General features: G+C 39.2%; 1 protein-coding gene across 2 annotated transcripts in view; it reads left to right on the forward strand.

Annotated features, from left to right (window-relative positions):
• The window catches only part of LOC104365024 (sulfotransferase 6B1), a 36,474-nt gene extending 17,988 nt beyond the window's left edge, over positions 1-18,486 (forward strand). For both annotated transcript variants that reach the window (XM_042796199.1, XM_042796200.1), the window contains 7 exons: positions 12,340-12,585; positions 14,015-14,145; positions 14,807-14,896; positions 15,542-15,668; positions 16,468-16,562; positions 17,097-17,253; positions 18,228-18,486. In XM_042796199.1, the coding sequence (XP_042652133.1) occupies positions 12,384-12,585; positions 14,015-14,145; positions 14,807-14,896; positions 15,542-15,668; positions 16,468-16,562; positions 17,097-17,253; positions 18,228-18,358 (933 nt within the window). In that variant the 5' untranslated portion in view covers positions 12,340-12,383 and the 3' untranslated portion in view covers positions 18,359-18,486. The remainder of the gene's footprint in view (positions 1-12,339; positions 12,586-14,014; positions 14,146-14,806; positions 14,897-15,541; positions 15,669-16,467; positions 16,563-17,096; positions 17,254-18,227) is intronic.
• Positions 18,487-23,702: the final 5,216 nt, after the last annotated feature.

Genomic DNA, 23,702 nt, shown 5'->3' on the forward strand with positions numbered 1-23,702 from the left:
CTTGCTCAGGACTTCTCCCCTTTTTCCCCATCTTTCTGCATTGTTCCAGCTTTTCTTGTTCCCAATCTAATCTCAACTTCTTCCTTCTCCTGTTCTCTCTCTCCTCTTAGCCTCAACAGGTTCATCCATTCTGACTCCAAAATGATGCATCATTCTCACCTCCCTCACCAAGATCTCATCCATTATTTTTAGATTTATCTCATCACATAAAGAACAAACATGAACATGTATTTTGAAATGCAACAGAGGACAATTTTTCTGCCTAAACAATTGTTGTTAAGAGCTTTTAGGTTAGGGTTATTGAAAACAGACAGTATTTGGTCCCAAGAAAAATCTTAACAATTTCTCCTCTCCCAGCTGAATTTTTTACTAAGGCTTTTGAAACCCATTGCATCAGCAAAGAGTTTAAAAATACTAATGTAATGTTAATTATGAGTTCTACTTTCTGTCTTCTCTGAATTTTGTTGATGCAGGTGAAGAAGTTACCCCCAAGAAGATTTATATGTACCTATATGCCTCCTCAAAATTTACCTGAGTCCACTTTCAAGAACAAAGCTAAAATGAATGCTTTTTAAATGATTTATAGGCATGCTGACTTCAGTGGATTTTCAAGCCAATTAAAATTTTTTTTACTAGTCTCCTACTGGGACAATTTACTTGTGGTGTTGCAAGAGGCTGAACTCTGAGTGCAAGTCATCCTGCAAAGAATATTAGCATATTACCCAAAAGTGACCCATCTTGGTCTTTTTAATACTTTATCTGGTCCACTGTAATAAAACCACTGTTCACCATAAATGCCTGAAAGACTTCATGCCAAGCAAAACACACTGAGGTTTAATATAATTGATTTATGTGTACACAATAAATCCCTTTTAAAAACTTTCCTTAAGATAAAGCATAGTGAAATAATTTGAATTCTGCTTATAATATGAAATCAGTATTTCAAGATTAATGTACATGGTCCAAGAAATCTTTGCTGTGGTAGTTAAAATGAGCATTGCTATTTTTCTGTTAAAGCCCTTTCCTAATACCTGTATATGTATTTTAATTTATATCTTTCAAATACTGCTATTGCTCTGAAATCCAAAAGATGTAGTGATATTTTATTATCATTTTTCCCTAGCCTTTTTTTCTTTTCCATCTTATGAATCCTGGGATAGTTTCTTCAAAGACCTCACAGCTGGAAGAGGTACTATAATCTTTCTTCATGGATACATTCACTCGTGGTTACTGGTGTTTTACTGTCTCATCTTGACCACCAATGTAGAACAGTCTCTAAGAGAAACACTATCTTGCCTTCAAAGTAACCTTCTCACAAATTGCTCTTCAGTTGCCTCAGCTGACTGGGAATGATTACTAGAGGACTGTTGCACATAGATATGCATAAGTAAATGCCTACTGCTATGATCTCACAGTCCCGTAAAGACAAATGGATTTTCTTTGAAGATGCTCTCAGTTTGGCTAGGCTACCCCCACTTCTGAGGGCCTCCTGCAGTTCATCCAGCTCAACCGAGCAGTGAAGACATACCTTTGGGAAAACTCTAGAGTCAGTAAGGGAGCCTTCACTACTCACCATGGCTTTTGGCTATTAAGGGGTATTTGTCCATTATTTTCAAACATGAAAATAATACTGGAATTTAATAACAGCATGGCTAAGGATAAGAAAGCAATGATAACAGCAGTGATAATAAAAACTCAGTTAAACCACAAGTATTTGCATGTCAAACTCTATTTAGTGGCTGAAGTGTGATACTTCCAAAAAGTTGTACCCAGTGGATCAAATGAACATAGTTATTTCTTAGGACAATGACCTGAGCTAATCATCTTGGCTGCATTTCCTAGGCAGTCAAGAGACATTAATTTCTAAAGCCCTTTCTTGTAGAAGCAGTGTGTGTTTTTACCCAGAAAGGAGCTCTGTCTGTAGTTCCAAAGAGAATTTGAGATTGGAAAGCATGCACTCAGTCTTCAATAATATTCCATCATATAATTATTACCTTATTACGTGCTTTGCTTTTACCCAGTGCTGTGGGGGTCCTATTTCAACTGTCTTTCTCAATGGAACACGCATGTCTTCATCACTGTTTCTGTAAATGGACTGCTCATTATCACAGGAGTTTAGGTATACAGAGCCTGATTTGAGTAATTATTTGAATTAGTCCTTGGAACAGCTGTGTGCATCGCTGTCTTTGCCTTGTCATCAACGTGGTGCAAAAAGAGATACCCTGAGAGTTGGAAGGCTAGAGGGAGGAAATGCTGTGTTTCTTTGAATATTATCCATTACTGTTTTCCTAACAGACTACATATTTAGGAGGTAAAAAAAATGTTGAATATTTTTGGATTCCCTTTGAATGAAGAAGACATTTGTGCTGTTATATGGAGGAATATCTTCCAAGCTGTGAAGAAGACCTCTAAGGACACTCATTGGATGTCTGGTGATGTTCTCTTTTGTAAAGGTGAATTTTTCATCCATTCTTAAAACACTGTTCTCAGCCTTCCTGTTGTTAGGTGTGCCATTCCCAGCTTCATTAGCACAATTTTCCTTCTGTAAATATTAGCTAAATATTCACAGTGTACAGTGATGAAAAATTCAATAGATTTCCTAACTGTTTTCACAACTGTCTTACAAGTGTCTTGGCACAGAGGTTTTTGGACACCTTTTCTCTTTTAAAACTGTGTGTGTCTGACTCACCAAAAATTCACCTGAGATGAGGAGATCCAGGGAGTTGGTTATGTGGCAATGAGTTCTTCCCTCCTCTGCACCTAGAACAATGTTAGATATTAAGTGACAGCATGACAGATCTTGTCCAGCCATTAAGACCATTAAGTCCTTCTTCCAATGAGACTTTTGCTTTTTTTTTTTTTTTTTTTTTTTCTTTGAAAAAGCTATGGGAGCTTCTTGAGGAGCTATTGGCTTTCTTGAAATAAAATATTTGGTTATTTCCAAGTGTCTGTAAGCCTTTTTCTCCAGACTATCAGTGCCATCTTATACTGAAGTAACTCTAGAGTTACAGCCTTCATGGCAGGAATAACTAAGCAGCTGGTGCATAGTTCTTGAAATGCAATTGCCATCCAGCTAGTGTATTAAGGTGAACAAAAAATGAGGCCAGTTAACTTTATTTTACCCATGTAACAACCCAGGAGTTAGTCTGTGGCTATTCACTTGTCTCTGCCCCAAGGCTGGGGCATCTGTTAGTTAAGTGGAGCAGAAAGCTGGCCACCAATTGACCTTACCCACTGGATCTCTGCAGACTAGCAGAACTGCTCAGGTTTGGAAAAGAAACAAATCCAGTAATAATTTAAAAAAGAAAGGAAAATCACCTCACCATACAGAGGGATATAAATAGTGCTTCCTGAGAAAATAAATACAGTGAATACCAAAACCTGTGCATTACGTGTTACGGTGTCAATAAGGGCTCTTTGTATGTGGTGTTAGCGACTGGAGGAATCTTTCTGAGGAAAAGCAGAGTTTGGAAATGGAGAAAATGTACAAGGAATGCTTAGCAACAATCAGTTCAGTTTAAAATATGATGTGTATTGCAAAACTTGAGAAATAAAACAGAGTTGTTAAAGCAATCATTTCCTCAATTCTGATCAGGAATGCAGTTGCATGATACACAGGACAAAAGTCGATGTTGCAGATGAGTGTTGTAATATTCAGGCTACAGGCTGCCTTTCTAGTGATTGCAGTGTATATCAGATGTTAATGCTAAATGTAAGACCTCTGGCATACTAAGAAGTTGTTAATTTACTAAACAGTATTGTAATTAATCACATACAGAGGAATCTAGCAGCCCTGCTTCACAATATGCCTTCTTAAAGCTATATTCTATTTCCCCTTTTATTAATGAATTATTTCAGTCTTTCTAGAGTGCTGAAGTGTTTTGATACCTAGAGACCTTTCTAAAGACTATCAATTCAGGTCACTTCTTGGCAAAAAGATTTTTGCCATAGTTAAGCTCTCATCCAATCAAGATTCAAATCAATGGAAAATTTTCATTGACATAATTGGAATTTGAATTAAATCTGCACTAAACACTGATAAGAAAGAAGCTCTTAACATGTCAGTAGCTCAATCTGTTTAAAGTATAATTAGCATTTCATAGTCAGAATATCAGCCTCTGACTCCATAGTTTTGGGTAATTTTGATGTATATCTACTAGCAAAGTTTGCTTCATAAATCCCCTGCCAGGCCTTGTGCTTTTTTGCAAGTCTGCATCAGCAGAAATTTGGATATTATTAACACATAATATGCTAGCTTGAGCCTCCTGATTTCTTTTTTTAGCCTAACAAAAATGGTTGGCACAAACTGAACAGACCATCCTTATATGTGTCATTCCTCAATGCTGCTTTTGTTGTTGGTTTCGTCACAATACAATAAAGCTACAGTTTATAGCTGCCTTTGACTTTGTTTCATGGATTTCTAACAAGTCTCAGACCTGCCTTGCTGTGAGGTTTGTTCCTGGTCAGAGAAGCAAGAGGTGGACCCTTAGCCATAATTTTGCTGGTTCCATGACTGAATGGTGTCATTTGGTACTCTACGGGTAACAGCTCTTTTGATAATGTTGGTAATCACTAGTGGTTGCTTTATGCATTAATCCACTGCTGTAAGGGACAGACTGGGCACTGGTATGAATGTGGAAAAGTGATCGGTAGATGTTTCTGCCCTGGATTTGGGCCTTGGTTACTTTTTCTCTCCACTCAGGTCTGCTCTAAATTCAAAAGTAAAGCACTGGTCCCAGACTTTGAGGCTTCCATTTGGGTGCTCCTGGGAGCTCAAAGCAACTCACTATGCCATGTCTGACGTAGATAGTTTCTGTAGGAGGGATATCTCTTTGCTCTGACTGTAGAAGTCTGCTGAAGTCTGCTCAGGGTGTAAGACGCTGGGACTTTCAGAGAAGCTCAGAGGAAACTTCCCAACTAAACTTCAGCTACTCTTCCACAAGCACACCCTGCCTGAGCACAGCAAGCCTTTTAGTAGCTGCTCGTGCACTGAAGACAGCTTGCTGACCTGTAGGATACCTCTGCGTTCACCTGCTTTTCTGAGATCCTCATGCACGTTGGAGTCAATGTGTACGCCTTCCCTGGGGAGTGAAGAAGCACCTCTGCAGCCTGATGTAACTGACAGAACATGTCCCGTGCTCATGCAGTGACCGAGCAGCACCATTTTCCTCCAGACCAGGATGAAAGGCTCTGAGACAGAATTTTTTCCCTGCTACTGGTTGCTGCAGACCATGATAGGACAAGGCTCTAAGCCTGAATACGGAAACAGTTTTGCATGTGGTCCCCGAAATGCTTTTCTCCTGCTCGTTTCCAAGCAGTGATGGAAGAAAACTTAATAGTTCAGGCATGGAAAGTGCAAATGCTGGACTTGACAAAAAAAAAAAAAAACAACAACAACAAAAAAAAAACAAAACCAAAACCCAAACAGACCAAAACAAAAGATACGATTTTTAATATCTTCTTGGTGCTTCCAATAAATCTGCAATGTATTCATGCAAATTTTCTTCTGCAATAGTTAGTTTTCCACGTAGAAGATGACAGCTTTTGCTACCTGCTCTTTTCAGGTGTTGTGTGAACATTTCTGTAGAGTAAATACAGCTCACGAATCAACTGATTAAAGATTCAGTACTCATAAAAATATGAAGACGACTTAGTATAAATGTTTTAATATATAAAAGCTATTGTCTCTCTCATGGGGGCATTTCCTCAGAGCAGCTCTCTGTACATCTCTTTAAAGCAATGTTCTCCATTTCTACCTCACCCTGCAATTCTCCAACCTGATAGTACTCATGTTTGGGGAAAAGGATAGTTTTTTAATTTCTACCACTTTTATTCCACAGCTTGCTTTTACTTGGTGTGTGTCACCTTAACTAGAGATCACTCTACTCTTGCAAGTCAGCAGCTACCAAAGGTTAGTAGGAATTCATCTGGGAAGAAAGATAAGTATAGGGTTTAGAACCTAATGAGTGAAACAATAGTTTCCCACAATATGATCTAATCTGTGTATAATAAGGCCTTCACTAAAGAGTTGTGCTATTCAAGATGAATTTCTTTGTATGATTTAGTGTTCATCCTTATTCTAGGTCTCCTTCAAGTAAAATCCATTTATAACCATAAACCCTAAGGATGTAATCAATTCATTGAGGAATAGCGTAATCCAACAAATCTAGTCTTGGTGGCCTCTGGTCAGTGGCCTCACTCATTTCTGTAGGGATTCAAGGATCCCAGTAACCAAACATCTTCTGCTGCTGATCACATTACAGAGAGTAAGTGTGGGAACAGCACTGGAACTAATCAGGAGTGAAAAATAATTTACTAACTTGGCACTCTACACTATCAGGAGCCTTTTTGTTGTCACACTGACTTTGAAATACCAGCTATTCTGATGAAGTCTGCAGTTACAGCTATTATAAAATTGTTATTAAAAATGGGAAACAGGTTTCAAGCCGTATGGTGAGACAGATTTGAAATTGGGCCAGTCCCAGGTGTCTACCGTATCTTACCATCATGAAGGACTCCTCCATCTCTGGCTGGAGGTAGTGGGGAAGACAAGGTAAGGCCTGGAGAACAGAGCTTCAGAAGCAGCTTCTGAATGGTATCCCTGGTACAGCAAGGAAAGTGCCATCAGTTTAAGAATACTTTAAATTAGGATGGTAAAAGCTGCAGATATTTGAGTTTTGTCATTAACTGTCTGTTTTCACTCTTCAGAGGCAGCAACTGTGGGGTTGCTATGATGTAGAAGAGCCATAACTATTGGCAGAAAAATACTTAAATAAGATAAATTACTCAACTAAAAATAAAAAGACACAGAAGTTTTGACTTTTCTGAGCTGCATGTGGAAATATATTTAATGGACAGATTAGTAAGTCTGGTGAGCTGTGTTACTGATGACTATTTTTATCTTTTTTTGGATGTAAAATCCCTTTATTTTTTCACAGTGAAGCAAATCTCAATATAGGGAATGTCTTTGAGCTAGGCAATGTGTAAAAAAAGATGAAAGCTGAGGAACTGTGTTAGGATCAAAAAGGTGAGTGGTGAAGATGAGGGACCCTTGAGACTAAGAAAGAAGTAGGGTAAAATAGAAAGAGGGAGAAGCTTTCGTTTTTTTGTACCTGTGTTTTTCCTGAAATCAAAGAGGACTATATTTTGATTATCTCCAAGCTATAAAAGTTCCTCAGATTGAAGATTTGAAGAGACAACTGTCCAGTATCAGGTACATCAAGTGAAATATGAGTTCACCTTTCCCCTCTAGGAATGAATCAGGAGGTATTGAATGGAAACTAATTAGGGAAGTTAAGACCCAAGCAGTCCTGCTGAAGCTCAAAAAACTTAATTGGCAAAATGAATCAAACTTGCTGACCATATGAAAAAAGGAAGAGTAAATCATGAGGGGATGAAAAAAAAAGTTTTTTTAATTTTTTTTTTTTTTCATTTAATGGATCAGGAGGGCAAGAAAATGGTGGAACATGGAAAAAGAAGGATGGGGAGAAACTTTATGGTGAGCATTTGACATTTGACACATGGTAAAAGTTATTCAGCAGAAAGTAGCAGAGCACTCCTGGGAAGCAGGCCAAGAGCTGAGCAGCCACACAAATGGACTCACTGCTTCGGTCTCGGGTTTGCCCCCTGGTTACGGGTGATGCACACTGCCTGGGCACTGCAGGGGAACGTCAGCTAGTCTGGCACATATATCTTTGCAGAAAGAGTTCCTTATTCATGAGCACTGGGTTTGCTTGGGAAGAAAATGCAATGCAGGAATTCTGTCATTTGTAAATGATGAGATGCTGCATGAATCAGGAGAGATCAGACAGGCAGTTACGAGATATCTGTGTTCAGACTGGGAAAATCTGACTATATGACTACCAGAAGGCATACTGGGTAGCCCAATACTGATACAGTGCCTTTGTTAGCCTGTGCGTTGCAGGGCTTGAATTACCTGTTTGGCATCAGCTTGGTCCCTGAGGAAGTGGTTAGCTGTCTCTGCACTGGGGTCTCCATGTGCTGCTTTTATGAAAAACTGCTAAAACTTAGTGCAGCACAAGTTCTGGAGCCAGCCTGGATCCAGCACTGCACCCAGAGCATGAGGAAATGCAGCACAGACATCCCGAGAAGCTCTGCATGGATCCATCTTGTGTTTCTCATGGTTTATTAGAGGTGTTGCTACCAAAAAGAACTATTCTGTTAAGTTTACTTTCGAAGCATCAGAAAAGCACCTATCACACAGTGGTGTCTGAGCTTTTAACTCTTATTTCTGCACTAGCTGCCATTAATCTTCAGTCTGGCTAAACTGTCCATTGATAGTTGTGAACTGGGTATTTCTGGGGAAGAGATGCTCAAATTATATTTCCCTCTTTCCCTCTCTATTCCCTTACATCTCTCAACTCATCTCTCCTGTACCCTCATCTCCATACCCTTATGAGGGTAGGAGGGTATGGATACAAAGCCCTGTGTCCTCCTTCTATGTCCCAGCTTTGTTTCTAGCAGTACACACTGCAGCCCTGGTCCTCCTCTGCAACACACCATGTGGAGCTCAGTCAGCTTGCTTAGTCCTTCAGAGGGCAGCAGGTGGTGAAAGAAGGTGGTAGATCATGGGCCAAGAGTAAATAGGTGGCTGTTGGTGGTGCCCACTATGGCCTGGTAGCCAGCTAGTCATCATCTGAATTAGCCCACCGGCTGTTAGCTCAGTTCTTTTCTAAAAAAACTTTCTAAAGGTTTAATTTACAGTGTCATGACTGAGACTCAACAAAATCCACGGAGGAACATGTTTTGAAAAAAATCAGAGAAAAACACTCTGTAGTTCTTGTTGAATGCCTTTCCAGTCTTAATACTACAATATTTAAAAAACTAAACATCTTTGATAAGTTAATTCAAAAAACAGTTAAGCTGTGTTCTTCAAACAAGTAATTAAGTTATCTTCTCTCTGTGAAAATACACAATTTTGGCCTTTTGCTTAAGACTCAAGCTGCACATTTCCAGCTGCTATAGGAATATATGCACTAATGTCTCATGCTTTACTGAGAAAGGTGCGTTTGTTTTAATAATACCGATTTGTGCATTTAAATTCATATACTGACAATTAAAATATTGATTTTTTTTTTTTTCAAAGACTATGACAGGACTAAAGTTTTTTTCTAGTGCATCTCGATAACCTGTTTCAAGATACCTCTTTAATCATCTTTATTTTTCACACTTTGCATTTGTATTTTATATTTGGCCTCATTTGTATTGCCACATTATACTTTGTTTGTATGACATAATTACTTCTGTACTAAAGGCTACAGACCTTTGACTGTTTTAGGGACATAGGCCATAATGGGATTAATGACAGGTTTGCAGGAAATAGGGCATTTAGTGCAGTAGCAAGAATCAGAAAGTCCTCCATAACATCAGTGAGTGTTTTGTGACATTATTCATTGCTTCCTCCTTCCTGTTTCTTCCCCTTCTTATTTAATGTCAAGTTGTATAGATACACAGTGAAGCAACAGGTGATTTTTTGAGGTCATTAGCCTGATATCTGCACATTTAATTGGTAATAAAGTTCTAGTCAGAGACCTCCAACCTTTTAAATTAATTTCACCAATAAGGTTGGGAAAGATCAGATAAAACAAACAAGCAAGGAAATAAATGTCTTTTGGTGATTGTTTGAGGGGTCTGTTAACATACATTTGGCATCTTCAGATTAGTATAAAATGATTTCTCCAGCACTGTGTCCTGAAATTCTCTGTATTTACTGGCATGTTCTTTCTTATTACCTAGTAGAGTATTAACAGGAGGGAGGGGGCAGTTAACCTTTGCATCTGTTCTTTGGCAACTAGCCAATACATTAATAGAGATGATGAAAGCAGTGGAAAATTGCTTATTTCCTATCATGTTCCAGAGAGCGGATTAAGAGAGTGGAAACCCTCCAGAGACAGCAAATCTGAAACTGAAGAAAAGCTCTGAGAGGAAAGTTTAGAAGAGACATGTGGGAAGTTCTGGGTAGTGGAAAGGCAGATCTGAGTATACTTCTGTAGTCAAGGGATAGTGGTCTATTCTGATGTGATCAGCTTTGTCCTGGTCAGGGAAGGTGACGGTCACAAAGAAGAGTCTACAATTCAGGAGGAAAATTAAAGATGAAGGAGGATCTTAGAAAATTTTACAACAGATTAGACCCCAGCTCAAACAGTTTTTTAGAGTAGTTAAGAAAATGAGCCCGGATCTTGTGTTGAGGATTAATTGTTTTTCTTTTTTGTTTCAGTGTTTCCTGTATTTTTAAGTAAATAACAGCAGTGTCATGCAGGCTGGTAAATAATTTGTTATGTGGCAGTTGTCTCACACCTGTCATGTACTCCTGCCATAATAAGTCCTGTGCAATCATGATACGTTTTTCCGCTGCATTTCTTAATGCCCCTATACCGCAGGCAGCAACTTCCTCCAGTCTTCAAAAGGTGCTCTAGCACTGATTATCTTGTTGGGCCATCTACACACCAAGACGTGGAGCTGCCACTGGCCTGGGACAGCCCTAGAGGGGGCCCAGACAAGGTGTCCCTTTGTCTGAGCCCTTAACTTGGGTTCCTGCCTGCCTTTGGCTCCCTGTGCTCCTCTGGGCTTCTACAGACAGGCCTTTGATGTACTGCTGGGTACTGTGATGGGCCTGGGAATATCTGGGCAGGGTATTATTTGGGGTCCCCCTCCATTGTTTCTCTGTGCTCATTTGTGGTTGTGCAGACAAGCTTCTACCACATAACCTAAGACATCCTATTACTCTGGTCACTGGATGATTTGACTCTCCTCTGATCAGGCACAGGCTAAATTATTCAAAGGGAAAAATGCCACATATGGCATTTCCATTGTAGAACAAATTCTACTTTAAGCCCTACTTTTCATGGACTCATTCATTGGATCACAGGGAATATCCCCCACCCTGAGTGTTGTTCTCTTTTTTTTTTTTTTTTTTTTTTTTTTCAGATGGATGATCAGGGGGATTTTAGGGTACTTTCATGAATGAGTCAATCTTAATGGATCCATCTTAAATATTACTAGGTCATTTTGGAGGACTAATTTATGGAAGCCTACTCCAGAGCTTTACTGAGATTAATGCAGATCATAGAAATAGTTATAGAAATCTACCTCTTCTCATTTACCACCTGAGAGCACAAGTTTTGAGGGTTTGTTGTTTCATTTAACAGGGAATGGATCTGCATAAGCAGATCAATCCACTAGGCAACTGTCAGCTGGCAGTGTCCTGCAGCTATCACAGAAAAGGTCACCAGCCTCTTTCTGCAAAGCTCCACAATCAAGAAAGACCAGGTCTGATAAGTATGGGAAGTCAGAAACCTTCAGAGGCACTGTGGTGGCTAGAAAAACAAATACTATTAATCTGGAGATTACCATATTTTTTAATCTCTTTTTAATCTCCATGTTTTTAAAGCTGCTTTTTAGAAACTTTAAATCAACTGATGTTTTCCATCAGTGTCTGGGTTCAGTATTTGGCAGGATCAGAGCGTCTTCTTGTGTAACACATATGCTGCAAGATACACTCCTCCCATCTACTGGCTCAGGTGTTGTGGCAGATGCCTGTATCAAAGGCTCACATTACTAAATCTTGATCCTTCTTGTTTCTTGCCAAGAAATTTAACTCTCCTAAAAATCCCTCCTCATGACTTATGTCTTCTAATTGGTTTTTCTCCACTAATACTGTTTTGGTTTTGGTTTTTTTTTTTTTGGTTTTTTTTTTTTTTTTTTTTTTGTTAATATGGATAAAACATGCCTCCAAGGAATAATTGGCCTTACTGCTCTCTCTGGCAAAAATACACTAGAAACCCTCTGGATTTTCTCTGTCAATGTTTCTTTGGATTATTCTGTGATGAATGAAGAGTAGGAGTGAAATAAGCTGTCTCTCTATTATGGAAATCCTATTCCAACCCTATGTGATTGCAGGAGATACATTAATAATTTACACACCATTTCCTCCCTTTTCCCTTCCTTAGGGAATGTGTACTGTCCCAACCACCATGAGCAAAGTGATTGTGACATTTAAATCCCAGCCTGCAATTCACATCATTCTATTTTGATATGTTTTGTTTAGAAACTCTGTGCTGTAATTACAGATTTTTTGGTATGATATTTTGTAGTTGAGCTCTTTAACCGAGAATGCAATTGCATTTTCTTGTTTTCCTTGTTTGCTTATGTTCAACTTCTGTTGATTTCAAAAGGTTCAAATGACTTAGGGTCTTTGACTGGAGTTGCGTATTTCTTTACAGTTTAAGAAAGAGTAGTAAATTATTGCTCACAGGGTCAAAAGAAAAATAAACTGACCCCCTGTTAAAAGATAATCTGTGGCTCTCTTTTTCTGCATAGCATTTCACACTGTGACAGAGCCTGTGTGAGAGAGAAACAGAAGAATGGAGAAGTCCAGGAAAACCTTTACTGACATCATCGATAAGGCAATAGCTGTTGCTAACACAATGGATCGTGATGAACTGCTTTTTTCTTACAAGGGGATTCTCTACCCTGTTACCTTTTGCAGTCCTGAAGTATTCAGAGCTATGGAGTCCCTTGAAGCCAGAAGTGATGATATAATTTTGGCAGGATACCCTAAATCTGGTGAATATAGTTTGCTTTCTTCATAAAGTTATGTAGTTGCAAATAAGTAGGTTTGTACTATATATTATGTGATATAGAATATTATATATATTATACTAAGTAATAGTATTTAGAATTCTCACAAAAATTTGTGGAACTAATTTTGTTCTCAAAAAGCCCAACATAGTTAATTATGAAGATTTTATATAGGGAATTTTTTTAAATGACAGAAAAAGGCATCTGATTTCTATAGCATGTAAAGGGTTTTGTTACCTTTACTTTTTATAGTTATGAAGTTAAATGCTCATACCAGAGATAACTAGATCTGATACTGCAGGATCTGCTCTCACACTTATATTTGTAAAGTTAATAGTTTTATATTTTTACACAGAACGGAGCTTTTGGTACCTTCACATGCCATGCTCCATGTTCTCTAGTTTATTTCACATAGAAGTCATGAATAGCTGAAATCCATAATTATAAAAAAATTATTTTTGCAACATTTTAAATGATCACACTGATCTTTGACTATTGGGAAGTCAAGAGGAGATCTTTGCTCGAGTTGTGAGTTTACCCTACATCTTTGCTCCTTCTGCCTGAAAGCACTCTATACTGGCCCATATCAGAGCTACAGGTTTGGCTTTTTAATGTAGCTGTTTCTCTCCTCCAGCGATTTGATTTACACTGTTTTACAATAGATAGTCACAGCTGACAGGATTGTAAAGCTTTTGCTTTTTTAATCATGTTTTCTTTTTGAAGAAATGCTATGTACCAGAATGCAGTTTTTAAGACTGTAGTGGCAAAGATGTAGGAATGCAGTGTTCAGAAGTCAGGAAATGGTAAACTAAAGATGAGAGTTCTCTACAGGCTCTTTTTTATATTTTGAATAAAAATACAATAAGTGTGTATAGGAAATGTCACTTTAGACACTTTTTGCCTGTTGGTAAAGAAGATGAACACATGTAGCACAATTTTCAATCTAATTTTGCCCCTGTGTTGAAGTTCTGTGACCCATCTTTCCTCCCAAGATAATCTTGTGCATCACATAAGAAATACATAAATAATAGTAGGTTTTGAGGCACAGGTTTACCACCCCAATCGCCCTTATATTTGTCACAATAAAAAATTATTATATTAATGCATGCTTTCCTATTTGAATCTTAGTGGTTCTTCTCCTGTATTAGTTAATTTACAGTATACAAGTTAATTTACAATATACAAGTTAATTTATGATGTACTGAGCTGTTCAAGTTGGAGAAATATAACCTTATAAAGAGCAAAGATAGTACCCTGAGGGGTGATTGTCCAGATAGTCAGCTGTGGTTGTATCACAGGAAAGCATATCAGGCAACTCACCTGGTAGTACTACCTACCTCTCAGCTTTCCTGGAAAATCCATATCTGTTTATTCTTAAAGTTTTACAAGCAGTTCTGTGTTTTTCCTCTTTCAGGCACAAACTGGCTAGGTCAAATCTTATATGATCTGGTAGCCATATTTGAAAAGAAAACGCAGAATAAGGAAAGCAGCATGAATGATGAAGAATTCCCCTACCTCGAAATTGGAGATACTGGGAAATATGAGGTGGGCACAGAATACGTATGAAAGTTGTCAAAATTTTGTGCTTCAAATACTGAACATACAATGTGTGAAATATTCTACTGTTTGATAAGAACTCTCACATTTCTCTATACATGGCATCTAGTCACAGTGAATCTCATCTGCATTGCCAAATGCTGAGGGATAAATGGACACTTCAGAGGATTTGAGAGGAGCACATATTCATTAGATATCCAAGAACGACAGAAATTCAACATGACATCTTTCGTATTTAAGAAGAGTTTAATGAAATGTCAAATACTGGCTTTGACTCTTTTACTCACTCTTCCCCTTCACCCCTTCTGTCTGTCATTGAGTTCCTTCATCTTTCACATACCTCCAGTTAGAGTCTGCATCTTACATTTAGATTTGATCCCTTGTCTAATAGAACATGATAAATTCATTATCACTGAAGAGAATTAACAATGGATAATCTTTTTCCAATCGCTCATTCTCAGGGGCTTTTGAAGATTAAAGTTACTCAGAGCAGTTCACTAAGATCCCAGGATAACACTCATGAAAAATAAGTACTTCTATCAGCCAATAACTATTGATAATTTTAGCAAGGCAATATTTTATCATAGGCTGATGAAAAGAATACTTGTACTAACTACACTGTCCACTTTTCTCCTTCCAATTCTTGAAGCGAATGAACAAATTACCTTCTCGAAGAGTTATGTTTACTCATCTCCTTCCTGAAAATCTTCCCAGGTCTATCTTCAAAAATAACGCTAAGGTGAGTGCTGATTTTAATGTCTTGAAAGCAAACACTCCAACAATTTTTTTTTTTTTTAAAGCCAATTTAGTACTTTTCTGGCAATTTTCAATCACTCTTATATTGAGTGTTGAAGTGGCCATTTCTACATGCCTGTTTAAGTACTGTCATTCGTCTCTCTTAATCTCAGTTCATCCTTACTGACACCTCTGTGACAGTCTCCACAAATGAGATGGAGGGGTGGAACAAATCTTCCATCAGTAAAATGTATTTTGTCACAGTTTCCTATGTGAGGCATTTTATGGTGTTGTCACAAGTGAGGGCTTCAGTCTGCCAAGATTCAGAGAGAATTTGTATTTTTGTGATTTTTTCCCCATTACCTAAACGATGAATGATGGTTATATCAAGCAAAAAGTACTTAGATTCTGCATAATTAATTTGAATAATCCATAAAATATATTTTAATAATTATAGGCAATCATCTTCACAAGATACTGAAGCAAAGTGAAATACTTCACCTTCTGAATTTAGAATGAAATAGGTACTTCTGCAAATAGTATAAAAGATTTATAAATTCCCCAAACTGCAATTATAAAATAGATTATGGTTCTCTTCTATTCTGTTATGGCTTTCTCTACAAATAAAATGTTTTTTTTTTTTTTCTAGATATTGTTGCTGATTCGCAATCCAAAAGATGTAGCTACATCTTTTTACTATTTTTCCAATGGCATATCTACCCTTCCTTCCTATGAGGCCTGGGATGATTTCTTCGTAGCTTTCATGACAAAGAAAAGTACAGTATATTCTTCTGTCTGTGTCAATTATTCAATTCTTTAACTTTGTCTAAATACCTTGCTCTTTTTAAATCAGTTTCACTAGGATTTTTTGGTTTACAGTACAAAACCAGAAATTAAAGATAGTATGTTAGACATTTGAACTAAAATTTACAGTACTTGTCATACTGCCTGAGGATAAATCCTTACCAAAACTGCGCTTCCAAAAACTGCTTTAACTTGCAAAAACTTGTATTTTTGCTCTAAGATGCAGTTCCTCCTTATCTCTATCTTGGATCCCCTTCACCACTCACCCATGTCCATCATCTTGTGCCCACACAGGTGTCTGAACACCTACATGCCAATTTGGACCAGAGGAATGATTTGCACTAATTCTAGTGAATTAAAAAATAAAGAAAATAATCCCAATAATTTAAAATGCCATAAATTCTTCAGTTTGGCATATCACATGGCCATCAGAAGGGATGGTTAAGCAGGGTTTTAAACTGGATTAAGGGAGTACACAAAATGATTTGAGTACTGATAGCTCTTTGGTGGACTCACATCTGTTTTGAAATACTAACTAGCTTTACTGTACTGACTTACAAATGGTATTATATCTCTGAGACGTGCATTTGTCAGAACATTCTGGATCAAAACCCTGTAATTCCCACAGAAGGGGGTAAACTCTGGCATAGACATGATTAATAATGCCTGTCGTTGAGGTTTCAATTTAAGGAGTAAAAATTGGTTTAGTTCATAAAGAGCTTGTCTAACTTTCATTTATACTTCATCTTAGGATTCTTTTGTTTTCTTTAGTGCCCTGGGGATGCTACCTTGAATACCTTTCTGAATGGAACAAATATGCTGATGATAAAAATGTTATGACAATAACTTATGAGGAGCTAAAAGAGGTGAGGTTACCAATAGTTACAAATATTTTATACCTCAAAGAGCACTTCTCCCTAAACCAATTAATAATAATCATTATATTCATGTACTGTATTCAAACTGTGTGATACTGTATGAGCTAGATTCTTGTTTTAAGGGAAGGAAAGATGAAATTCAACCTTAAAAGCCTTTCTAAAATTTTATTTGTGAAAATGATTCTTGTTTTCTCTTTAGCTGTGGTATAAACCTGGATTACTGTAAATCAAAATCCCCAGTATTTTTTTTTTGGGGGGGGGGGAAGCTTTTATATGCTCAACAGTGAAGATTTTGCTCAACTGTAAATCATGTACAGTCTTTTGTGATCTGTAGGAAGACAGCTTATACCTCTGCTGAAATAATTATGGAGAAGAGAAACACTATCTACAACTCCAGTTCTACTGAACTCTGTGAATATTCTACATGTGTAGCCGGTAGAGGGATGTAGGGAAGCCCAAACACTTTGGAAAGTAGTGTAATTTGTTCGACTGTCATGCGGTATGTTACATTCCTCTTTTCAGAATCCTGTTCTGGGTGTGAAAAACATAGCTGATTTCTTTGGGATTTCCCTGACTGAGAAAGAGCTTCAGGGTGTCGTAGAGAGGAGCACCTTCCAGTCAATGAAGAAGAACTCGCAGAAGACCCATGGGGCATTTGGGAAGGTTCTCTTTCGCAAAGGTAGGAAGCTCCAAGAGTTCCAGAGGTAGAAATGTCACACTCTCAAGAACATGGGCCACCCAGCCTTTGTTTCTTTTTTGCACACACATTAGCATTACAGATTATTGACGAGAAGGTTATCATTGTTATGCTTGAGAAGACTAGTCAAGGAGCACTGGTGAGGAAGAGACCCAGCAATGCTCTGGCAGCAAGGTGCAGCCAGCACAGGAGAAGCAACTGCACAGAGAAAATTTTAGAGGCCCACAGATGACTGTCAGGAAGAAGGAGCTAGCATGTGTCTGAACTCCTCTCCACCTCTCACCAAAATCACTGATTCTTCAGCCATTAGAGACTTACCTGAGCAGGCAAAGCTGGGTCAAACTCAGCCTGAGTGCCATGATCATAATTTTTAAGAGAGTGTAGGATTTCCTGAAAGAGACACTGCCAACCCCTTGTTCACACTCACAAGTTAGAAGTAAGACAAGCATGCAAGAGTCAGGTACATAGAGAAGGGAAAACAAAAGGGAACTACTTTTGCAGTGTAGCATAGGGGACATAGACACGAGTGGGCCAACCTATTGGTCAGAAACTACTTCTGCATTTTACATTAAAGAAGTCATTGGATAAAAACTCAAGCTGCCAAGGGAGCAGAAACATGGCTCTGCCTCCTGCCAGATGATTCTTATTCAAGCCTTCATGGTCTTCCACCTTGTCAGTCATAACTGACTGGAGTAGAGAGCTGCAGAGAAACAGGACTTTAGGCTGTTTTTTTGGGCACAGTCACCTGAGGAGGAGTATGTTCTTTTGCATTATAGCAGTTTCACAGACCTGTAACTCCACTGACTCCACAAAATTATATTGGTGCAAAAATGAGTGAAGTTTTATTTTGTAAAATGGATCAACTCCATTAAGTGTACAATGGAACAAGACTGACAGATCTATAGAATAAAAAACAAAATTTCTTGTTTTTCAAGAGTTTATTTGCTTCTTTGAAGGTGGTGTAAGTGACTGGAAGAATCTTTTCAGTGAAGAACAGAATGAGAAAATGGACAAAGCATTTGAAGAACGTGTAGGAGGAACTAAACTGGGAACAAAGTTAAAATATGAAGTGTACTGTAAAGCCTGAAGAGTAATGAAACATGGTTAGAGCAAGAACTTTCTGATGCACTCTTAGATCATCTGTATGCTACATATTAGAAAGCTAGATAAAATGATCCAAGCAGATCAGAATTACTGTAATAATCACATTGCGGCAACCTTTACAATGACAACGATGAAGATTGGGTTTTTGTTTTAAAGGTGAAATATCTGACTTGCTTTGGCTACACTAATTTGCCGAATAAGATGGCAACTAACTGTATTCAGATAAACTTAACAGCCCTGTTTCAGTAGCTGTCACCTGGAAGGAAATGCCCCTTTTCTTTTCCTAGCCAAACTCAGTCTTTCTAGACTACTTATAATTATTTAGTATGTAGATTTTTTAATTTCAGAAATGTTTCAGATCAGACGACATCTTCACAGGAAAGATCACTGGCAAAAAAATGGATCTGACACAACCTTAATTAATGAAAAGGATATCTTCCCCATGACTTCAGCAGAAACTGGATCAAAGCTAGAGGGAAGAGAAGGAAAGGGAATGGGGATCAGCAGTCTTAGGGATTTTAATGCCTCTGAATACAGAATTTCAAGACAGATTTCAGATTATGGGCTGGTGTTAACAGGCCAGATCCACTCAGAGGCACAGCTTTTATAATATCATAGAACAGCCCAGGTTGAAAGGGACCTTGAAAGATCATCTGGTCCAACTTTTCATGACAAAAGGGGCCTAGATGAGATTCTTGCATCTTGAAATCCTCTAGCGATGAGGACTCTATCACATCCCTGGGGAGGTTGTTCCAAAGAATGATTGTTCTCCCTGCAAATAATTTATTTATTATACCAAGATGAAACCTCTCCTGGTGCAACTTGTACCCATTGTCCGTTGTTTTCTCCATGTGGCTCCTTGTGAATAGAGAGGCCCCATTCTCTTTGTAGCTGCTCTTTAAGTATTGGAATACTGTGATGAGGTCCTCCCTGAGCTTTCTCATCTTTGTGGCTTTGCTTTGGACCCCTTCCAGTCTATCTGTGTCTTTCCTGAATTGTGATGACCAGAACTGAACACATCACTCAGATGCAGACTGAGAAGTGCTGAATTTTAGAATCATAGAATTGTTTATGTTGGAAAAGACCTTTAAGATCATCAAGTCCAAATATAAGCCTAACACTGTCAAGTCCACCACTAAACCGTGTCCCTAAGTGCCACATCTACACATCTTTTAAATACCTCCAGGGATGGTGACTCCACCACTTCCCTGGGCAGCCTGTTCCAATGCTTGACAACCCTTTCCATGAAGAAATTTTTTGTATTAACCAATCTAAACCTCCCCTGGTGTAACTTGAGGTCATTTCCTTTCATCTTATCACTTGCTACCTGGGAAAATAGACAGACACCCACCTTGCTACAATCTCCTTTCAGGCAGTTGTAGGGAGTGATAAAGTCTCCCCTCAGCCTCCTTTTCTCAAGTCTAACCAACCCTGGTTCCCTCAGCAGCTCCTCAAAAGATTTGTGCTCTAGAGCCTTCACCAGCTTTGTTGCTCTTCTTTGGACACGCTCCAGTACCTCCATGTCTTTCTTGTACTGAGGGGCCCACAACTGAATGTGAGGTGGAGCCTCACCAATGCTGAGTACAGGAGGATGAACACTTCCATCATCCTTCTGGCCACACTATTTCTGAAACAAGCCAGGATGTTGTTGGCCTTCTTGGCCACCTGGGCACACTGCTGGTTCATATTCAGTGTCTGTTGTCCAATACCCTGTCGCGGTTTGAGCCTGGTTGGCAGCCAAACTCCACGCAGCCACTCACTCCCCCTTCTGTTCCGGCAATGAGAGGGGACAGATGAGCCAGGCTTGGAATTCAAGATAGGACCGGGAGGGGCAGATCACCCATTATGGTCACAAGCAAAAAGCAGACTTGTTAGGGGAAGAAAAAAAGAACATACATTTATTACAGACACTAACAACACTTAACAAAGCAGGACAGTGAGAAGCATTGCCACACCTTGAGAACACCTTCCCCCCACCCCTCCCTTCTTCCCGGGCTCAGCTCTGCTCCCGATATCTCTACCTCCAGCACCACGATCAGGCTGACAGGCCTGTAGTTCCCCAGTTCCTTCTTGTAGATGGCAATCACATTTGCTAACCTCCAGTCAGCTGGGACCTCCCAGGTTAACCATGACTGTTGATAAATGATTGAAAGTGGCTCGGTGAGCATTTCCACCAGCTCCGTCAGCACCCCTGGGTGGATCCCATCTGGCTCCATAGACTTTTGTGTGTCTAAATCATGTAGCAGGTCACAAATCATTTCCCCTTGGATTATGGGGGCTTTATTCTGCTCCTTGTCCCTGTCTTCCAGCTCAGGGAACTGGGTATCTGGAGAAAAACCGGTCTTACTGTTAAAGACTGAGGCAAAGAAGTCATTAAGTACCTCGGCCATTTTTTCATCCTTTGTCACTATGTTTTCCCCCCGCATCTAATAAAGGATGGAGATTTTCCTGAGCCCTCCTGTGGCTAATGTATCTATAGAAACATTTTTTATTGTCTTTCATGGCAGTAGCCAGATTAAGTTCTAGTTGGGCTTTGGCCCTTCTAATTTTCTCCCTGCATAACCTCATGACATTCTTGTAGTCCTCCTGAGTGGCCTGCCCCTTCTTCCAAAGGTCATAAATAGTCTTTTTTCCTGATTTCCAGACAAAGCTCTCTGTTCAGTCAGTCTGGTCTTCTTCCCCGCCAGCTCATCTTTTGGCACATGGGTATAGCCCACTCCTGTGCCTTTAAGATTTCCTTCTTGAAGAGCGTCTAGTCCTCCTGGACGCCTTTGCCCTTCAGGACTGCCTCCTTAGGGACTCTGTCAACCAGGCTCCTAAACAGGCCAAAGTGTGCCCTCTGGAAGTCCAAGGCAGCAGTTCTACTGACCCCTCCTCCTTACTTCTCCAAGAGTTGAAAACTCTATCACTATGTATAACTACGAATAATTCTCTCTTTGTATCACAAAAATTCCAAATAACTTGCTTTTTAATATAATATGTTTGCATTTGCTCCTCCGAAGACCATGTTTCTACTTGTATGAAGGTTAGTAAAAAGCAAAATCATGAAGGTAACATCTTTTTCTTGTGTTTGAAGAGTCCTTAATCTATACACTTATATGCCACTTCTAAGAACTGCTTTTATGTTTTCCATGCTGTAACCGTAAAATAGGAAAACAAAACATAGTGAATACAGAAGATGATGTTTTTCACCACTAAGGTCAGTGGAGTGCTCGTACCACAAAACTACAGTTAACACTCCCTGTGTTTGTTCTTGAGTTACATATGTGCCTACAGTTAAGCTTTAACTTAAATTAATACTTAAACACTGAAATAGATTAATTTCCATAACTGGAAATTCTCTGAAACTGAAGATGCCAAAATTTACTGAAACTGATTCTGTTGAGAAAATGGGATTGTGAATGGTGATGTTGTGAGTCATTACTGTGCTCAACTGTTTTGTACCGTCATTGGTATCTGGCACTGCAGACACAGTATTTCAGACCTATCCAGGGACCAACTCCACTTCAGACACATGTTCTGGAAAAACAGCAAAATAATATTCTTTAAATATGGTTGAATTAAAACCAGGAAAATAGGACATCCAGTTTATAGATCCATCACCTAAGCAGATAAGAAGTAAAAAGAAAAGATACACTAGGAAAGAGTAAGGTATTCAATGACTTTTTGCTTCATTCTTCTAAAGCTGGTTAATTATGCCTGGACATGTAGAAATGTGAAGTTTTCAAAGAAATAAGAATGCTAGAAAAAATATTTTAAATACTTAGAAAAAATGAATGAATTCAAAAGCAGAGCATCTGAAAGTCCTGACACAAATCATCTTTGAACAACTAGAAATTATTGGTAAGAACCCAGAAAAGCACCAGATGCCTGGAGGAAGACACATAATAACTGTGTTTAAAAATTTGAGAAAGAAGAATCAAAATAGAGCAGTCAACTTAACTTGATATCTGGAAATTTACTAGCAAAAATTATAAGCAACCAACCATGAAACATTTTGAAGATAATAAGGTCATAAGTATAAACCATGTCAAATCTGTTTGTATTCCTTCTTTAAAAGATAATTTATCTCTTGAATAAGACATAGACAAAAGATACAATAGATGACAGAATCAGAGAGTTTCTGAAGTTACATGACAAAAGAGACACAATCTAGATCAACAAATTCATGGCTTCATATGTGGACATGGCAACTCACAAATGTGGTTATATATGCTGGGTTTCTGTGGCATGGGTTTTAATTTTTGGTAGCAGGGGAGAAGGGCTACAGCAGTGTCCCCTGTGAGAAGCTTCTTGAAGCTCCCCCCAGCTCCAAGAGGGACCTGCCTCTGGCCAGGGCCGAAGCAATCAACTGCGCCTCTGCGATAATGTATTTAAGAAGGGGAAAGTGAGAGGGGGTTGGGGCTTGTGAGAGGACTTGTGAGGAGGAGTTGGGAGAAGGACGGACACCAAGGTCAGCAGGAGGAAGGAGAAGGACGAGGTGGAGGTGTGCCGGAGCAGAGACCCCTGTATCCCATGCTGAGATGTCAGAGCCACACACACTGCCACACATGGAGGTCTGTGGTGGAGCCAACCTGAAGCCTGTGGAGAAGCTCACACCAGGACAGGCATCTGCACTAAATGCACCCTGAGGGAAGAAGTGGCACCCGCTGTTGTGCTTCAGCACTGGGAGGACTGCAACATGCAGGGGTGTTCCATGCCAGATCAGCTCGAGCATGGCTGCAGCCCCTGGGGAGGACTCATGCCAGAGAAAGTTTGTGGATCCCCTCTCACTGTCTGCAGTGAGAGGGGATCCATGTGGAGCAGGGGAAGAATGTGCAGCATTCACACCACCTCCTGAGAAGGAAGGAGTCACCAGCTGACTGTAATACCCATCCCCTGAGCCCTGCACTGCTGGGGGAGGAGACAGAGAAATTGGGAGCAGAGCTGAGCCCAGGAAGAAGGGAGAGGTGGGGAGGTGTTTTTGGGTGTGGTGGCACTTCTCATTGTCCCCACCTTGTCTATTATATGTTATCTTGTTAGCATTTGATTTAAAGTTTCTTTTTTTTCTTCCCCTAACAAGTCTGTCTTCTGCTTGTAACCATAATGGGTGAGTGACTCCTCCCCAGTCCTTAGATGGATTCCTTGAGCTGATTCCTGTTCCTATATTCTCCCCCTCATCTCTGAGATGGGGGAGGGAGTGAGCAAGCGGCTGCATGGTGCTCAATTGCCTTCTGGGCCTAACCCACGACATTATAGAAATGAAATTAAAGTACTGAAAGTAGATTTGCGTTCCTAGAAGTTCATACAATAGTGACAAAAGGCATCCAGAATCAGGGTCAGCAGCA

This window comes from Tyto alba, unplaced genomic scaffold (genome assembly GCF_018691265.1).
Source record: "Tyto alba isolate M040663 unplaced genomic scaffold, T.alba_DEE_v4.0 Super-Scaffold_22, whole genome shotgun sequence".
Classification (NCBI taxonomy): Eukaryota; Metazoa; Chordata; class Aves; order Strigiformes; family Tytonidae; genus Tyto; species Tyto alba.